The sequence below is a fragment of the Artemia franciscana genome, chromosome 1 (genome assembly GCF_032884065.1).
Source record: "Artemia franciscana chromosome 1, ASM3288406v1, whole genome shotgun sequence".
NCBI classification, from domain to species: Eukaryota; Metazoa; Arthropoda; class Branchiopoda; order Anostraca; family Artemiidae; genus Artemia; species Artemia franciscana.
Window position 1 is genome coordinate 56240630 of NC_088863.1, and position 20363 is coordinate 56260992.

General features: G+C 34.5%; 2 protein-coding genes across 5 annotated transcripts in view; one reads left to right on the plus strand and one right to left on the minus strand.

Moving 5' to 3' along the window:
• Positions 1 to 20363, plus strand: part of LOC136031546 (uncharacterized) — a 611644-nt gene that overhangs the window by 78066 nt on the left and 513215 nt on the right. The window lies entirely within an intron of this gene.
• Positions 1 to 20363, minus strand: part of LOC136042655 (protein N-terminal asparagine amidohydrolase-like) — a 29748-nt gene that overhangs the window by 7003 nt on the left and 2382 nt on the right. The window contains exons 2-4 of the mRNA XM_065727645.1: positions 19675 to 19934; positions 7828 to 8014; positions 72 to 137 (exon numbers count right to left, since the gene is read on the minus strand). Coding sequence (XP_065583717.1) covers positions 72 to 137; positions 7828 to 8014 — 253 coding nt within the window. The 5' untranslated portion in view covers positions 19675 to 19934. The remainder of the gene's footprint in view (positions 1 to 71; positions 138 to 7827; positions 8015 to 19674; positions 19935 to 20363) is intronic.

Genomic DNA, 20363 nt, shown 5'->3' on the forward strand with positions numbered 1-20363 from the left:
GATTTAAGAGAGTCTCGGGAAGAAATCCCAATCACCAGAAATTAGAATCAAAAACGAGTTAAAATCTTTACCTGTATGCCGAAGAATCACAATCAAGCAAGTGGTACAATCATCCGAGCCAATGATCGATACATTCTCTACAAAGGAAAAAATAAGTCAATTTATTGCCAATTGTATACAAATTTTTGAGATAAATCTACCGACGAATGAAGACATAAATAGAACATTGCCATGGTAAATCAACCAGGGTATTGTGCTAAAGCCAATAAATCAAATGTGTTTTGCTGAATGAAATTCCAGTTTCAGTTTTATTCATTGCATAATAAAACTTTACTTCAATAACTAATGGTACATGATATAAAACTTAACTTTTTTTCATTAAGATAGAAACAAAACAGCACTTTGATGTTTAATATTAGGATGTAAAATAAGTCGTAAATGATCTTAATATCAAACAGTTCGTGGTAACGAACTGTAGTAAGGAGCGATCCGGCTCAATAGTAACCAAAACTCTAAAAAATTGAGTTTTGATATCAATAGCTACATCAAAAGAATCGCATTTTAATGCTGATTTTAAATATATAAGTTTCATCAAGTTTAGTCTTACCCATCAAAAGTTACGAGCCTGAGAAAATTTGCATTATTTAGGAAAATAGGGGGAAACACCCCCTAAAAGTCATAGGATCTTAACGAAAATGACACCATCAGATTCAGCGTCTCAAAGAACCCTATTGTAGAAGTTTCAAGCTCCTATCTACAAAAATGTGGAGTTTTGTATTTTTTGCCAGAAGACAAATCACGGGTGCGTGTTTATTTGTTTGTTTTTTTTTTTTTTTTGTTTTTGTTTTTTTTTTCCCAGGGGTCATCGTATCGACCAAGTGGTCCTAGAATGTCGCAAGAGGGCTCATTCTAACGGAAATGAAAAGTTCTAGTGCCCTTTTTAAGTGACCAAAAAAATTGGAGGGCATCTAGGCCCCCTCCCACGCTCATTTTTTTCCTAAAGTCAACGGATCAAAATTTTGAGATAGCCATTTTGTTCAGCATAGTCGAAAACCATAAAAACTATGTCTTTGGGATGACTTACTCCCCCACAGTCCCTGGGGGAGGGGCTACAAGTTACAAAATTTGACCAGTGCTTACATATAGTAATGGTTATTGGGAAGTGTGTAGGCGTTTTCAGTAGGATTTTTTGGCTGGGGGGAGGGGTTGAGAATAGGGGGATAGGCTGGGGGAGCTTTCCATCGAGGAATTTGTCATGGTAGAAGAAAATTTCCATGAAGGGAGCGCAGGATTTACTAGCATTATTAAAAAAAAAACAATGAAAAAAGAAATATGAAAAAGTTTTTTTCAGCTGGAAGTAAAGAGTAGCATTAAAACTTAAAACGAACAGAAATTATTACCCATATGAGGAGCTCACCTCCTCCTAATACCCCGCTCTTTACGCTAAAGTATTTTTAGTAATTTCAACTATTTATTTTACGGCTTTGGTGATTCAGGGGTCATTCTTAATGAATTGGGACAAAATCTAAGCTTTAGTGTAAAGAGCGAGGTACTGACGAGGGGGCGAACCCTCATATATGTAATAAAAACATGAGAATACAAAACTTCTTTACGTAAGCTAATTTATAAGTTACGTATATCTTTTACTAAAAAAAAGATTCGTAAAAAATTAAAAGTTCTTGTTGCCTTTATCTTAATTAACCAAAAAATCAGAGGGCAACTAGGCTTCCTCCCCCGCTATTTTTTCTCAAAATCATTCAATCAAAATTATGAGAAAGTCATTTAGCAAAAAAAAAAATTAATATGCAAATTTCGTTTTAATTATTCCTCTGCGGAGAGCCAAAATCAAAACATGCATTGATTGAAAAACGTTCAGAAATTAAATAAAAAAAAACAAGTTTTTTTTAACTGAAAGTAAGGAGCAAAATTAAAACTTAAAACGAACAGAAATTACTTCGTATATGAAAGGGGCTGCTTCCTCACCAACATCCCGCTCTTTACGCTAAAGTTTTTTACTGTTTTAAAAAGAAGAGTTGAGAGAAAGAGTCAAACTTTAGCGTCAAGAGCGGGATGTTGGTGAGGAAGCAGCCCCTTTCATATACGAAGTAATTTCTGTTCGTTTTAAGTTTTAATTTTGCTCCTTACTTTCAGTTAAAAAAAACTTTTTTTTTTTTTATTTAATCTTACCTAAAAACGGAGGAAAAGAATCTACAAATCGGTACGTAATATAAAAACCAGCAGCAGAGCTGTCAGACGAAAGGCATAAAGAAGCAAAGGATATGGGGAACGAACCAAAAAACCTTGGCCTTTTCACCCCAGCAGAAGGTCTCCTTACTGTCCCCCCAAAAAATTAATGAAAGTTGCAACCGGATCCCCCAGCCATGAACCAAAACAGGGTAGACTTACAAAAACTAATTACAAAATTTATCGCAGATTTAATGGATCTCATCGACCGTTAAGTGAATTAGTGAACGTTTAGAAGTTTACCGCCAGAGGGAATTACATACATCCAAGAGTTTTTGTCGTCCAATTTTCTAATCTTCCTGGGTTATAATTGTCAAATTTATGTAAAGGGATGAAATTGTGTAAAAAAAAAAACGAATTTTAGGCCAAAAAATGTACATTTCAGTAAGATTTAACATGTGTTTAAAAGATAATTTTGTGGGAAAGTCTTCGGCTGACTTAATGGATGAAGTTCTCTGCCCATGTGGCATGATTACTACCATTATTATAGTTATCTCTCTTGGCATCATGGATCCCAAGTTTTCGTCTTTTCAGTGGGGTTGGTATTTGCTAGGTGTCAAAGGAACCGGTTTCACGAAATTGTACGAAGTATATCTTATAGATTCTTTATTTTAAACCATACCTTTGTGTTTTGCCACATTTAGACCCTCTTAGAAAAGTTAAACTATCAATGAAATTACTTCAACTGCTCCTTGGCTTCAACCTGGCTTCAGTCTGTAAAACTATTTAAATTTCTGATTTTGATCTGTCAGAAAAGCAAGTATTCATGGGTAGCAGAGGCATGCCAATTATGTGGGGGAAGGGGTAAGGGGTCATGGCCTTCCAATAAATTTAGTAAATTACCTAATTATTTGTATTTCATAGCTATTTTCTATTTTGAGTGTGTGCTATATTAAAGTAGTAATTAGCTATATGGACAAAAGCACAATTTACTCTTGGACAACTTCTAAAAGTTTTCCGAACTATCATATGATAGAATGCAAAAAGAATGCACTATTAACGACTTAATGAAATTAGATTGGAAATTTTGATGTTTTTGGAAATTATTCAGAAATCTATTGTATATATACCATATCCAATACAGAAGGAACATTTTTTCTGCTTCTTTCCGGGTCTTTGTGCTGACAAAAGATGGCTTAGAGAGGGGTCTATGATATATATATATATATATATATATATATATATATATATATATATATATATATATATAAAAGGTACGTTAGGATACAAGAGGAGATTTTAGGAATAAGTTAGTACTTGCGATGCATTATGCATCGAAAATTTGGGGTTCCAGAAAAGCGATAAATTACGATGGGTGCTGCTAGGTTATCGTAAGAGTTGGTTAGATGTAAACAGAAACATTAAAAATTTATGTAGTTAGAGGATATTTAGGAATGTTTTTGATCAGACGTAGTAGAGTGGTGAATAAAGTGAGGTTCTGGGAACGTGCTGTGACGATGCCATGACTACGGCTACTTGAATCAGCAAATTAAGGAGCTCAAGGAAAGGATTCTTCAAGTTCATGGTCGGAAACTATAGAATAATGGCGAAACTATAGAATAATGGACTGAGTACAGATAACTGAGGTGGCAAGTATGATAAATTTTTTTTGCGATCAAGAAGCACGAGTATGGCAAGAGGTTTTTCTGATTCTCTGCGGTTACAAAGGAGACATGGGGCGAAGGGATATTTTTAATGGGAATTTAAGAATGGAGGAGCTTGAGTTGAATTGAGCACAAACAATTTACTGCTTGAGGCAATAAAAAAAATATTGTTCTAGTTATATTCAAAAAATATTTCTTTTGATATATTTGGGCTATAGCCTAAGGAAAAAGTGAAATTTGCTTAACTTCTTTCGTCAATTGTCTTCCGTTTCACTTTTCTTACGATGGTGTGACTTAAGATCTCACTTAGAGCCAGGGGTGTCATTAGGGGGGGGGGTCAAAGGGGAACTTGCCCCCCAATAATTTGGAGAGAAAAATTATTAAATAGCCCGTGCCCCTTCTCCAGATATAGACCTCTCTTGCTCCTCCCAATAAAAATGATGGAGCTTCACCCCTGCGTAGAGATATAAAACATTATAATATGCCGAATGAAGGGAAGGACTTTGAGTCAAATACAAATGTCAAGGCTCGTATAAACGAATTTCATCCTAACGCTACGGCCGTATCCAGGATTTTTTTTGGGGGTGAGCACGAAAAGTTTTAAAAACACATCAAAATTTGTTTATATGCATTTAGTTACGTTTTTAAAAGTCGAAAAAACCAGGGGGGAGGTTCAGACCCCCCCCTAATCCCTTCTGGATAGGGGCCTTGTTTGTGTACTTAAGAAAAAAATTTCTTGTTTACTCTTTGGTAAAATCAAACATTTATTCGCTTTTTGCTTGGTTGTAATTTCCTTCTTGCAATATGGTCTAAGCCAGCACGATTGGGGTAATTTAAAGAATATATGGTACACAAAGCACATTTAGCAGAAGAGGGTAAAAACTTGAAAACCCTTGTAAAAACCAGGATATGGCACAAACTCAAAATTAAAACTCAGTCAAAAGTTGGACTCCTAGTAAAAAAAAAAAAAAAAAAAAAAAAAAAAAAAAAAAAAAAAAAAAAAAAAAAAAAAAAAAAAAAAATCAGATCTCTAGTTATTCTTGTATATGAGGAAGGTTAAATATATATTGGGAACCAAATATAGTAAAAGAAAATGGAAAAATCGATCTAGTTTACTTTATTTAAAGAAGGAGCTTTAAATCAAAGCATTTCAATTTTCTCAATGACGTTTCTGAATTAGCTTGGCAGAGTCAATGCTGTCTCAATTAGATTATATTTCTTTGGGGGGTAGGCACAAAAACTTTAAAAAACACATCAAAATTTGTTTATATGCATTTAGTTACGTTTTTAAAAGTCGAAAAAAAAATCAGGAGGGGGGTTCAGACCCCCCTAATCCCTTCTAGATAGGGGCCTTGTTTGTGCACTTAAGAAAAAAATTTCTAGTTTACTCTTTGGTAAAATCAAACATTTATTCGCTTGTTGCTTGGTTGTAATTTCCTTCTTGCAATATGGTCTAAGCCAGCACGATTGGGCTAATTTAAAGAATATATGGTACACAAAGCACATTTAGCAGAAGAGGGTAAAAACTTGAAAATACAATTTTGGTTTTAAACTGTTATTAATATGCAGTGGTCGACTGAAGTAAAATTTTTCGACACCCAGGATATGGCACAAACTCAAAATTAAAACTCAGTCAAAAGTTGGACTCCTAGTAAAAAAAAAAAAAAAAAAAAAAAAAAAAAAAAAAAAAAAAAAAAAAAAAAAAAAAAAAAATCAGATCTCTAGTTATTCTTGTATATGAGGAAGGTTAAATATATCGTGGGAACCAAATATAGTAAAAGAAAATGGAAAAATCAATCTAGTTTACTTTATTTAAAGGGGGAGCTTTAAATCAAAGCATTTCAATTTTCTCAATAACGTTTCTGAATTAGCTTGGCAGAGTCAATGCTGTCTCAATTAGATATCTGGCTTGTTTGATGAAAAATAAAACAAGCCAGATAACAATAGTAGGCTAATAATAATAATAACTTTAGTACTCTAAAAACCATAGGATCGCGTTAATATAATTTGAAAAATTCAATTCCCATTGACATAAACACTGCATTAACATAAACAAAAACCAGTTACACCCAATTACAAAAATAAATTTCTATGTTGCATTGCTTGCCTAAGAAATCGCCCTAATCTTTCCACACTTATGAAACACTCATCCCTACATATATTTGCCAGCCATCTTTCATCAAACCTACAATCTCCATACACTTTCCTTTTAACCTCACTCAATTCTCCACGCATCGTATGAGCCACTGTCTTGTCCATTTCTCCATGCATAGGGCAAAATTATGGTGTAAAAATTGCCCCCTTGTCCCACTCCCCAAATGACACCCCCTGGCTCTATGTGAGGTATTTAGTCATACAACCGTAAGACAAGCGAAACGCAAGACGAATGACGAAAGAAGCTAAACAAGTTTCAATTTTTCCTTACATAAATGCGTAAAAATGTATATATTTGATGAAAACTTATTAATAAATTGATGGAAGTTACGTATTGTTTGTATTTATTTATTTCAGAATTTAAGGTTTTGTAGATGATGGTTGCAATCGTAGTCTATGATGATGATCAACTTAAGCCAGAATTGAATAAGACAGCTTTGTGAAGGGATTCGTTTAGGAAATTAGACATAAGAAACAAAATATGAAACTTGCCCATTTTGGGATTAACCACAATAGAAAGCCTTACTTTTTCAAAAGGAAGGGTCTTTCATTAGAAAAGCACGAAAAATTGGTATTGTCCAACTCATTTTTGAACATGATTTTGTCATCGTGGTCCTGAGAATAAGCAAATCGTCATCTGCCGAGCCACTAATACCAACAAATTAACGGCATTTTATGGGAGAATCCAGGAAAACTTGTGGACCTGGGCTCCAAGGAATAAATATCAGTATAAAAGTTAAGGAATAAATATCAGTTTGTTTATGCTAAACTGATATTCCACGGTCATTGTTTTTTTTTTTTTTTTTTTAGAAAAGTGCAAATATATTAGTAAAATGCATCAAAGTGTATATCTTATTAGCATAGAGACAATAAAATATCCTTGTATTTTGGCGTCAATTTAGGAGAGTTCAGATCCCATTCTAGGTTTTTAATTTATTAGATCATGAATACCGAGAGCCTCAGAGAGAAATTTATTCAAAAGAAAAACTTCTGCGTCCATTCCTGATCATGTGTCAAAGCTAAAAGTTAGGTTTTTTTTTTAACAGGTGAAAAACTGGAATATTTAACCAATATTCCTTACCAGAAAAAAAGATGCGTTGATCGAGAAAAAATCCTGCTAGACCGAAATGCGCGTGCTAATGGATGAAAAATTTGATTTTAAGCCCGATAAGTGTATCATTTCTCTTTATAAATGATCATTCCCACAGGTATTTAATTTTACGTCAACAGCCATCATCTGTTCAATGAACAGTTCTAGTCAAATAATTGATTTTGTGTTGAAAGTACAGAGGAGAATGATAGAAGAACGCTTATGTTTAACTTTAAATAACGCTATGTTTAGCTGGTAAATATTGGCATAGGTAACATTTTATAAATTTAGACTATGCTGGACACTGCCTAAACGAACCTATCACTGCCTGCGAGTGTCCAACCCATGATCGCCGATCTGAAAAAAGTAAGGGTTATTTGTCACCGCCAAGGACCTAAGCAATACAAGGGGGGATACAAGAAGCCGACTAAGCCATCTTCTTTTTACCAAGAGAGTCCACCAAGTCACCCTTTTGGCAAATACTAAATAAATGTCTGGTACTTGTGAAATACTGGTAGACACTTTATAGACAACAAAAACATATTTTTCTAAAATATTTTTCACTAAAAATATTGTAAGGGCTTGCCTCAGTCTAGGAGAGGCTCATGTAAATGTCTGACTAGAATTGCTGATTAGCAGTATTGTTACTATTCTAAATTTTTTTATTGATGGGGTAAAAAGAAGCCATCAATCTTATTATTTTGAACGATGTCTTCTCGATTATATTGAACTTACTGTCATGAGAAACAGTTGAAGCAAATTCCCTCTGTCCAACGTAGATCAACCCATGAGAGCCAACCATTTTGCTCGGTATAACAGTAAACTGGGCGGCAGCATCTTTCAAGTTTGGTGCACCAAGGAACAGAGACCTCGTATCGGGTGGTGCTTCTTCAACAGGCACACCACTTATGACTATGGGCATCTTCTTAAAAAAAAAAAAAAACAGATGATTCATTGGTTTATTATTGTCTGGGTATCATAGGCTACGCAATAGTGCTGCCTTAGTAAAGAGTGATGTGGGTAAGATGCATTATTTACTTATTTATTTGTTTTTTACTTTCTTTCGAACAAGGTACATCGCATAAAAGAAGTTGTCATAGAAACTTCGAATGGAACTTAGCTCCAGTGCCCTTTTTAAAGTCAAAAGTGATTGGAGAGCGACCAGCCCCCTATAACACCCATCATTTCCCCAAATACATCAAATCTAAATTTTGAGATAGCCATTTTCTTCAGCGTAGTTGAAAGTTCAGGTAATTATGTCATTGAGGATGACGAACCCCCACAGGCCTCTTGGTGAGGTTTGTAAGTTATACCCCGAGAGATGTATAATTTATAGAGTGGGTGGTCGTATAAGACAGGTTGTCCCGAGACAGGCCAACATGGAGGAGACTGATGGTGCTGTCAAATAGTTCCCTCTACACTGGCCACCCTGCTGAGCAAGAGTGTAAAAAGTGGTCGTACTAACTTCGTTTAGGGCTCATTGGATTTGAAATTAGAAGTTTTATTGCCCTGTTTAAAAGTTAGAGTGATCAGAGTCCAACTAGCCCCCCCCCCCACTTCGCGTCCTATTTTCCTCAAATGCATCCAATAGAAATTTTGGGATAGCTGTTCATGTAAAACAGTCCAAATATCACATAACAAGGTCTTTGAGGTGGACACAACCCCCAGAGTTTGGCAGCAAGGTTTGCAAATTATGGCCCAGGAGCATGTAAGGTTTTTAGGGGTGGTTGTGCGAACGCTACATGATAATAGACTCGTTTGATTGGAAATTCAAAGATCTAATTCCCTTTTAAGATTAAAATGCGAGTGAGGGTAACTAGCCCCCCCCCCCCCCTTCCTGACGCCCTATTTTTCCTACACGCATCTAATCAAAATTGTAAGATAGCAATTTTGTTCGAAAAAGTCCGAAGAGCAACCAACAATGCCATCATGGTGAAAACAACTCCCCAAAGCACAGGGACAAGGGATGTAAATTTAACCCCAGATCATATAATATTTTTCTGAAACGGTTGATTTTATAAACTTCGGATTGGATTGGGATCATTTGATAAGAAATCGAAAGTTCTAATATCCCTTTCACGAGCCAAAAATGAATGGAGGGCAGCCAGCCCCTCCCCAAAAGCCTATCATTCCCAAAATACATCCAAACAAAATTTTAGAAGAATTGTTTTGTTCAGCATTGTTGAAAGGTCCAGTATTTATAGCTTTGGAAATCTCAACCTCCCCACAGTCCTCAGGATAAGCAATGCAAGTCAGGCAATTCGTTCTTTGGTTACACATAGTATATTTTATTAAAAAAGGTTTGCGTGTTCGAAATTTTGTTTCCAAAAAGAGCAGGGCATTCAGGGTAGCCTTTCAGAGAACATTGAGGGGAGTTTTGAATTCAATCAAAAAACGCTATGTATATATGCATTTTTAAAAGAGCGTAACTCGGAAATGCCTGGGTATATTAATTTGGAACTTTGAGGAAATAATAAGAGAGATAATCAAAAAGGCAATATTTGCATGCAACCACTATTACTACAACAACCACCACTACTACTACTACTACTACTACTACCGCACTACTCTGTTCACAATATTGAGGAAAATTCGAACTAAATAAATAGATGCTATGTGCATGTACATTATCAAAAGAGCTTATTTCCACAATTTATTTGGGCATTAAGTTGGAACAATACGGGGAAGATCTGACCAAAAGGCAATATGTGCAGGCTACTACTAAAACTACTGTCACTGCTGTATTAACTATTACTTCTATTGCAGCTACTTGTAAAGGCAATACATTAATGCTATTGCTGTTACCAGTACTACCGCTATTATTATTAATACTACTACTAGTAACACCAATAATACTACTCTGACTACTATGAAAACTATGCCTAAGGGTATGAAGGAAAAACTTTCAATAAATTTGGAGGAAGGAAAATAAACTTAGTTATAACGCGCAATCTATATGCAGGTTGTCAAAAGAACGTAACAGCAATATCTTAGGAACAGTTTGGTGTTAATTTGAAACTAACAGGGCTTGTTGTGGGGGATGTTGGACTAACCAAAAGAAAATATTTGCATTCTAATGCTATTACTTCTACTCATACAACTACTACTGCTACTATTATTACTACTACTACAACTGCCGTTAAAGCTACTACTATCAATTCTTCCGCTACTACGACTGCTGCTGTTACTAAAACAAAAGGTTTTCAGATGGAAAGTTTGGGAAATATTGAAACTTTAAGGAACTAAATCGAAATATACTATGCCCATACAGGATGTCAAGAGGACGTATCAGAAATGTTTCGGGAACGGCTGACGGTATTAAGTTTAAACTTTCAGCGTATGTTGAAGGGAGTGTTGAAGAAATCAAAGGTATTACGCATATACCGCTACTAATCCAACTACAGCTATTGCTACAACCCAAACTAAGAGTATTAAGGTGAAGCTTTCAAGGAATACGTAGGCAGATGTTGAACAAAATCACACAGTTCTAGTGCCGATTTAAAAGTCAAAAGAGATTGGAGGTTAAGCAACCCTCCTCCAAGGCCGATTAATTTACCAAACACATCCGGTAAAAATTTGGAGGCAGCTATTTTGGTCGGCATAGTAGAACGCTCCATAAACTATGTCTCTTGGGATACTGGTTATGTCACCCCCCCCCAATTATGTAATTGGCCCATTATGCTTTAAAGCTGAATATGGCTTTAAAAATAAATCAAAAGGCACTGTGTGCATGGTTGCCAATAAGACACTCAGCAGTATATCGTGAACCACTGGGGGTATTAAGTTGAAAGTTTTAGGGCTACTACTATTACTGCTTCTACTCTTACAATTTAAATAAAGCAAAGGAGAGTAAGCGTATCCAGGTTGTCAAAGAGCATAGATAGAATTTTTTTGGGAATTTTCTTATGTTTAATTTTTCTAGTCAACTTGAGGAGGTATAAAATTAAATTAAACAATACTGTTTGTGTCAAGATTAAATATTGGCGTAAAAGTTTCTCCGATATACAAATAGCAAGCCAAACTATAAATTCTTATAGAAAAAAAAACCGGAAAGATATAAGATATCGTTTCTTTACAACGAAAAAGACTATATCAATAAAAAACGAAAAGAAATTAATTTAAAGATTTTTTTCACAAAAACGAAAGAGAAAATTTTGACAAAAATTGAACGAAAATTAAACAAAGAAATGAGCAGAAATAAAGGCAAATAATCTTGCAAGCTTAAAACTATCACAAATCACCATCAATAAATAGATCAGACCCCAAGAACAGAAATTACAATAAATAACCAAGTCAAACTCAAATCGAGCAACAATTAAAATGAGTAGGGCTAACATCCTCCATGCCAACTCAAGACCAGAAAAAAAACTGTACTTTATAGAAAACAAAATAGATTCTAAATGTTTTTATTTTTTCGATTTTAATAAATAAAAATATTGAAAAATTAAGGAATAATTATCAATGTAAAAATTACGGAATAAATATCAGTATATTTATGCTAAACTGACATTCCACGGTCATTGTTTTTCTTCTTTTTTTATTAAAGTGCAAATATATTAGTAAAATGCATTAAAGTGCATAGCTTATTAGCATAGAGACATTAAAATATCCTTGTATTTTGACGTCAATTTAGGAAAGTGTAGATTCCATCCTAGGTTTTTAATTTATTAGATCTTAAATACCGACTGCCTCAGAGAGAAATTTATTCATAAGGCTCAATCAGTCAGATGCAGTTTGGATAAAAACAAATAAAACTACACAATCAAATTTTCTCATTGGTTTTCCATCCAAGTGTTGCCCTTCAAAATGCAGAACATTCAGCCTATTTTGATCCATTTCAGATTGGAATACACAAGATGCCACATACTTACGACACTGTAAAAGTCATATAATGCAGTAGAAGCCGTATGATGTACTATTGGTAAATACTGTATATCAAGCGACCACTAAATAGCCTTTATTACCATCATTACAGTTTAAGATAATCTAACACCACCGAATACAGTCTACTACAGTCTGATATCACCATTAAAGTCTAATAAAATTTAGCATTTGAATTGAAAGGTTTCTCTTCCAGTGGTTTGACAACTCCGGAATTTTGGGGGGCTCTTCAAGTTTTTCAGGACATCGGGAAATTTTTCCAAAGGAAAATGACTTGATCTCAAAAAATTAATAATAGCGAAAACCGACAGGTCGCATTTCAGGTTATGATCGTGCATTCACAAACATTAATTTTTAGAAAAATTCCAGGGAACCCAATTCCTTTTGGAAAAATCAAGGAAACTCCTAAGAAAGGTGATAGTGAAGCCATCATTCCTGACATGTATCCTGCATTTCTACATTAGCAGTGACTCCAAGGCCATATCAAGGGAGTGAGGAATTAGGATTTTTTGAACCCCCCCCCCCGAAATTTTGTTAGCCTCGTAAAAACGTAGTAAAAATGGGTACTTAGGCTATGTGTTATATAACCAATACTCAAGAAGGGAAGTTAGGTCAATCCTGATTAAAAATGCCAAAAAAAGGTGAAAAATATAATACTTTAGAAACAAATTTAGGCTATATATTTACACATTAGGGGTGAGGAGATGAGGATAACCTAACCTCCCCTCTAATACGCAAATATATATCCCAAATCCTATAATTCCCATGAATTCTGTTACCCGCCGCTTGTTTTCCACTGAACACAAGCGAATCGTTTCTTAATGTAGACAGATAAAACCGCTTTGTTTTCGAGTTTTACACAGCGTAAACTTAAGTGTCGTTGATGTAATAGATAAGTACCCAAAAATGAATATACCGCTTTTTAATTTATTTGTACTCTCCCCCCGAAAAAATCCTTTTTAACACACCCCCCCCCCCTACCCGAACAAAAATCCTGGATATGACCCTGAGTGTCTCTCTGTAAATCCTCCCCACCGCCCTACATGTATGTGTATACCGTTTGGAATCACACACCTTTCAAAGCAAGAAGACTATTGAACCACAGCCCAAAAATTAAGCACCTCTGATAAAATGATATTGGTTTTCCAGTACAACTTTTGGTTTTTGAGAAATTTAGACCTTTTTGATTAATCCAAAATGAAATATTCAAAATGCAAAATCTAAAACTATGTCCGCTTTTGTCCCTTACAGAAATAGTGAAAAAAAAAGAGCTTTTGATATATAAAGTGATTTTACCGTATTTTTTGAGGCATAGAAAAATCCTTTGAACCTGAAACCTATTTTTCTGGTTTTCCGTTCTCGTATGAAATGTAGGCTACATTGTGCAGGATAACTTCTTTTGAGTTAGCATACAATGTAAGAATGCGAGTGGTTCTGCTTGGAAAACATGGAGTGAGCATATTGCTTGTTAATGCTATATTTGTAACATCAAATTTGAAAATGCTGCCCAGAAGGGTGTCGATTCCAACCTTTTTACGATTTTCACAACATAATAATATAGTACCAGGGGATCGAACTTTGCTCGGTAAAGTAGATTTTAGACATAAAAGGATGTGCTGTGAATCTCACCCCCTCCCCCCTGCAAAAATACGTACACCCCTATATTTTTTAAATTTTTTTTAAAGATACAAAGCAGAAAAGCAAGTACACAGGGAAGCCTCGGGGCCCGGCCCCACTAAAAATCTTATGATTTTTTTCTTTTTTTCCCAGAATTTTCTGATATTTCTCACATAATAAGGGATTTGAAGGATTTGGGCCCCCCAAAACAAGTTCCTACGTATGTGCCTGTAAGCAAAGGGTACATTTTCAAACCCTATCCACCTATCCAATTCTTTTTTATCTGTAACTTCTCAAAAATGGCAAAGATAATATACCCTATGGACTATTTATAAGATAAGATCATGATATGATCAATCCCCATGGTTTATTATATGTAATTTAAAGGCCTAAAATCGAACAAGATTAATTAAAAAAATATTTCTCTAATGAAGGAAAAGATCGAAATTGAGACTTGAAAACGAACAGAATTACTGCTTCATACTTTATTCAACATATTACTGAAGAAAGTTATTAAAAAATACTGGGTTATGGAAACATTCCCATATATTTGTAGAATTTTGAAGAACTAATACATTGCTGAAAACTAAGCTTGTCTATGTTTTTTTTTTTTTAAATTGAAATTGTATAGTATAAGTACTGATCTTATAGCCGGTAAAAGTCAATTGAAAACTTTTTAAATTTGTCGTTTATTTTCTACATGCTCCTTAAAAATTTTTCTTTTCATAATCAGTTGTTTTTTTTTAACGTAGATTTGTGTTTCCAGTAAACCACTGAACATCTTGGAAAACATATTTTGTGATACTTGTTAATTATACGGAACACACTCAAAAATTTCATTCTGTAAGATCTGACAAACACCGGTTTACTTCCCTGCAATCGGTTTTGGTTTGCTTATTTTTGCGTGAGACAAACTGTGATGTAGGTATATTTAATAAAATATTAAATATAAAGAGGAGGTGCAATACTTTTGGTCACTCGGGTCGCTGCAACTGAAGACTGTACTAGCCCAACGGTCAACTGCCTGAAATGAATCTTTCTTGGGGGTAAACGCTCGTTAAGGCGAGCCTGCCGGTTTAAAAACACCCAGTACTAGCAGCCGCAAGAATTACATCGGCAACATCACAGTCGAGCCCTACTGCCTAGGCAAGTATGCGCTGGTCCTGACCGAGTTCAAACCAAGGAAATCCAAGATTCTCTTTCAACTACTGTTTTAACTGAAAATGCAGGGCAAGCACGAGACAACCAATAACACTTATAAATCGCCTTATAAACCAAAAACACCTAAACCACGCTTACTTAAGACTTATGCTATATCCTTTTGATTGCAATATAGCTAGAAGACAAATGACTTAAAACCAAGAGAGCCAAGGCTAGAAATCTTTACTTTTAACACTCCCCCCCCCCCCAAAAAAAACACACATTTTTCCAGCCAGCTACTTTTCTGTGGTTAACTGACGTGCGCCGAACCGGCTAAAACTTGATTAAGATTTTCGAATGGGATTTAATTGGGTCTTTGAAAAGGAATATTTTTTAACATTCAACCAATAATAGTTTATATTCATTTATTAATACTTATTACAGAGGTTAGGGGTTAGATTAGGTTGAGTTAGGCATTTAATACAATGTGTTCTGCGTTGCATGCTTTCCACAATTCAGTGTCGTAGTTTCAAGGCCGTATCCAGGGGGTTTGGGAGTTTGACCCCCCCCCCCCTCCCCGCACAAAAATGTTTATCCGACTCGTAAAGACGCAACAAAGATGAATATAAACACATTTTCGATGTGTTTTCTTACTTTTTTTGCAAATCATCCACCCCGAAATAATCCTGGATACGGCTCTGCGTAGTTTCCATAATCTTGTTTTTAAATTATTATATCTTCATTATTATTTGGTATATTTCTTTAGGATTAACCTAACTTCATTTCTTGGGTGTGTTCGGTATAATTAACGAGTACCTATAAGTGAACATTAAATTTTAATCTTTATCACGCATTGACAGGGGGCAAAAATTGGGTGAGGGGAGGGATAGGGTAATTATCACCAAGATTTTCTTCCAAGATTTTGAAAAATATATCTTTTTGATACATCCGTTGAAAATAAAGGAAACAACAGAATTGCCTACTCCTTTGAATTAAAAATACGTCTCGCCTCCTTCACATTCTCATGAGTCGCCACCCCTGGGTACTAATACTTTAAAGTAAAAAAAAAAAAACTAGATCCCATCCCTTTATTAACGAATTTATATTTTCGAATTCTTGTTTGGACCTCACACAGGTTACTGAGGAATGGAGAAGGGCAGATTAAAAGAATAAACCATCTTTAGTATTTTCATTGAGAAATTGAACAAACAAAAATACTCCGCTCCAAGATTTTGACAAATACCTTTTACGCATTTTTACTCTTTTTTTTTCATTGGAAAGTTTCTCCCTTTTCTCTTCATTTTGAAGGATTGAGACAACTGATTCCACATCAATCCAAGAGATTTTTGTTCTATACAATTAAAACTCCCTGAATTTTAAGACATTAAACTGGAACAAGTTTCCAAATTACTGGTATTTAACTCTATAGTCAATACACTTTAAAATAAAGTCTTCCTAGCATGCAATCCATAATTATGAGAAGCTCCAAAACTGATAATCAAAGCAAGAAAGAAGCGCCGAGATTAAAAATTGAATTCTCTGCGAAAATTACAACCATAAGGTGTAGACATCAATTTCCCAAGAATAGAACCGACCAGCCTCCTGGCATAACTAACTTCCTTTTGTCCAATTCCCACAGAATGTCACATTCCCACAGAAACACAAATTTTGTGTTTGTTTGTGCGTAAAAAAAAGAATTCCTGAGGGGAGGTATGTTGCAACTGCAACTAGTAGAAATATAGCCAATTCAATTCATTTTTTCAATTCATTTATTTAATACTATAAAATCTAACTCTAATGCAACCATATGCAACATTAGTGAAGTTAAATATAAGTATTAAGAATTTTTATCGCCGTCAAATGGAGGAAGAGATCTAGCAACTTTTCCCAGTTAAGTTTGTAAGAGTTTGTAGTGAAAAAGATGCGAATGAGAATATTAAAGGGAAATTCAGCACATAGCAGAAAAACAAATTATTTGCAGCAATTTTTCGTTTTTTTTGTTTTATTATGGAAGGCTATCCTAATATGAAAGGGCGGGAACAGTAAACTTCTTCTGGTATAAAAATAGTCATATTCATACATTAAAAAAATTACAACATTAAGTTTTTAAAAAATCTTATCTTCCTCAAAATGCAATGTTCCTCTCCAAGAATCAGTCAGAAACAGATTTTATTTATTTTGCTCTCTCTAAAGCAGTGGTTCTCAACCTTTTTTTTCCCATAGACCCCTTTTCCCTTCTTTTTATCTTGGTGGACCCCTTCATAGCTATTGGATATAAGAACAATTTTTTATTCTTCACTAATATAAATTTTAAGGTTTTAATTATCAAACAAATAGCATACGATTAAGCTTTATTTTTAAATGAAAACTTTTAATTTAATTTTATACCAATAAAATATTCTAATATAATAATAATTATTATTATTATTATTACTATCATTGTGGTAATAACTACAATATTACAAGTTTCTACAAGTTTCTTCGATTGACAAGCAACTAAACCTCACGGAGAGTAGAGCTTCTCAGGCTGTTTAATTCACTCCAACATTATTTAGGTAAACTGGATAAAAAAAAAGCAGTTGAAATTAAGTGTGTGATTAAAAAAAAGGAAAAGGCATGTTTATTCAATGAGATCCCTGTGGTTGATGCTTCTCGACAAGTTTCTTTATATTTGGTTCTATTGATGTTAATGATAGTCGAAGATCACCCCTTTTCACAATGTCAAGTCTATTGCGAGCTTTTGATAAAATTTGAGAAACACGACTAAATCCTGCTTCAACAAGATAAGATGTAGGAAAAGCAATAACGTAGAACTACGCTTTATCCCAGAGCAAAGGGTACTTTGTAGCAACATCATTGGTTTCCATATATTGTACTTTCCATCTTTGAATTTTGCACGCATTATTTCATTACTTTGTAATTCGATGAGGGGCTCTTGCAAAGATAATTCTATTTTGGCAACATTAACTTTGAAAGGAATTGAAACCCAAATCGGTACATCCATTCCGAGTAGGTCACTAAACCGATTCAAAATAATATAAATTACAGTAGAATTCTTATAAGTTGGTTTTCTTCATGGACCCCCAGAATATCCTTGTGGACGCCCAATTTGTTGTGTTTTGCCTGTGGACCCCCGGAAATATTACATGGACCCCTAGGGGCCATGTGGACCCCGGTTGAGAACCACTGCTCTAAAGGAACACACTGGCTTTCTGTTAATTATTAAAACGAAAAAAATATATGTAATAATGGGTAGGCTATAGCTATCAATTAAGACAGTAACAAAATGCTGAAAAAGTATGCACATTAAAAATAGCCCGGATAATTTGGTTTCAAGTCTGGAAACCTTTAACAACGAATAAAAAGGAAGAACTTGTTTAAATAATCAGGACATATACAAGAATTTACCATAAAGAGATTGGAAAACACTGACACGACAGAAATTTCTTTTTTTTTTGTTGCGTAATGTTTTTCATCTCTTTGTCATTTCCATCAATGTCCAAACCCTTTAGTCTAGTTTTTCTCTCATAAGGCTTTCCGTTTGAAAATATAGAAAACGGATATAAAATTTTAAGTAAGACAGGGACCAGAAAAAAACTAAGTGTGTAAATAAAAAAATTTGAGATTATATTTTTCGTAAATTTGAGATTATTTTGGATTTTGCGTATATATTTGTCATCATCAAAGACTCCCAGCCGCAATATTAACCCAAACAAAACCCCGTCACTAGCCCGTGCATGACGACCTGGAGAAGACTGACGGGGCGCTGTCAACTAATTCCCTATACGATGGCGACCCTGCTGAGCAGGGTCGCCCCTTAGTCAACTTGACTATACGTTTTACCCATTACTGTATATTTTAATTTCGCTATGATTCTGAATTGATAGCACTTACTTGCTATTAATTTGTTTACTCGTTTGAAATTTTCTATAAACAATAAGAAAATCGAAGTCAGAATGTCTGGTATCCAAGAAGATAAGACTAATTCCTCTCGCTGTGTTACATTTAATTATTGATTAGTAAGTACCGGTTTTTTTTTCATTAACAAATCCCATGCCCCATGCAAAGATGCCAAATTTGAAATTGCCACACTGAATTATATTTCAAAATATATTTGCGTCGTCGGAACAACCAGTATATTTTGCAATTCTATGTCAAGTACGTAAACTTTAATCACCACGACCACTTAATATTTGTGTGTAGGAGTATATATGTACTTCTATAGTTTGATGTACAAATAAGTCTAAGAAGAGAAACGGTAATTAGTTTGAGGGCAAAATTTCACAAAGATGGCTATTAGACCCTTTTTGGAAATCAGAGCGCAATTTTGTGGTAGTCCTGGAACCCGTTCTATCCCCTCACCCAAGGTTTACGCTAATCTTGATAATACATCTCTTGGAACGGGTTTAAGGATTTGAAGGTATTCACAGTCTTCCCCATCATTTTCTTAATTTTGACGGATAATTCTCGTAATTACCTTAGTTCAAAGACTTTTATTAAGAATGTTGGTATGCAACTCCTCATTAGCTCGAAAACTTATAGTGCCTCATAACTCAGATTTCTAGGACTGGCTCCACTTGCTAAATTTAGGGCCTGATAAGGAATTTCAAATTTCTTGCGTAACCTCTTCTCTATTTACAAAGCAAGACAGATTTTGCTAAGAACGATGCAAAGATTTTGCAATTTTTTAAGAAAGTTCAAAATTCAATTTTCACTCATTACCTGCTTCTCTCAGACTGCAGACTCGGGAAAATTTTTTTGTTAATTAATCATTAACGACGTAAAAAAAAGAGTCAGGAAGAAATTTATATTATTAAATTTCACCCCCCGTTTTAATGAAATGCCCCTCTCGAAGAATTAACTCATGCGCATGTGTCTGTCCCAGAATCACCTAACTCAAAGCACAAAACTATCACTATTTCGAGTATTAAGATAACCACTAACCTTTAGTTAAAGAAGATCCTTGCTTGAATATTTACTTTCTCGCCCTTTTTGACACTTTATATATGATTTTCCTCAGCCTTCTAAAAATTGACATAACATCAAGAACTGCACTATCTTTAAGCAATTGAAACACTATCGTGCTCTGTCAAGCAATTGTGTTCTTCATCTCTTATTGGCGCTCTTGAGATGAAGCAGGAGGATGCGCTAATAATCCGCTACAACTTCTCCCAATCATCGTCAACCGCGTTTCAACAAGTAATCTTACGAAAACAGTGCAAAATCAATCATTTAAAGAGATGATACTTGTGTATTATACCGAACACAATCAAGAATTGAAGTTAGCTTATTCATAATGAAATATACCAAAATCTGATGAAAATATAATACTTTAGTAACAACATTATGGAAAATACAACTGAGAATTACAGAAAACAGGTCACCGAAAACGAATTATATTAAATACCTAACCACCCCTACGCATTAAATATTTAATTAAAATATAGCTGCATAGTAGTTCATTTCACTCAGGCTAAATTGACACAACTTGAGTTAACCACAGAAACAGAATGCGACTTCAATATTACTTCAAAATTTCTCACCTTCTCAATACCAACCGATCACAAAATATATTTATGTTTTTGTATAGGGGTTGCATGTATTTGTCCATAATTAAATAAAAAAAACTCGTT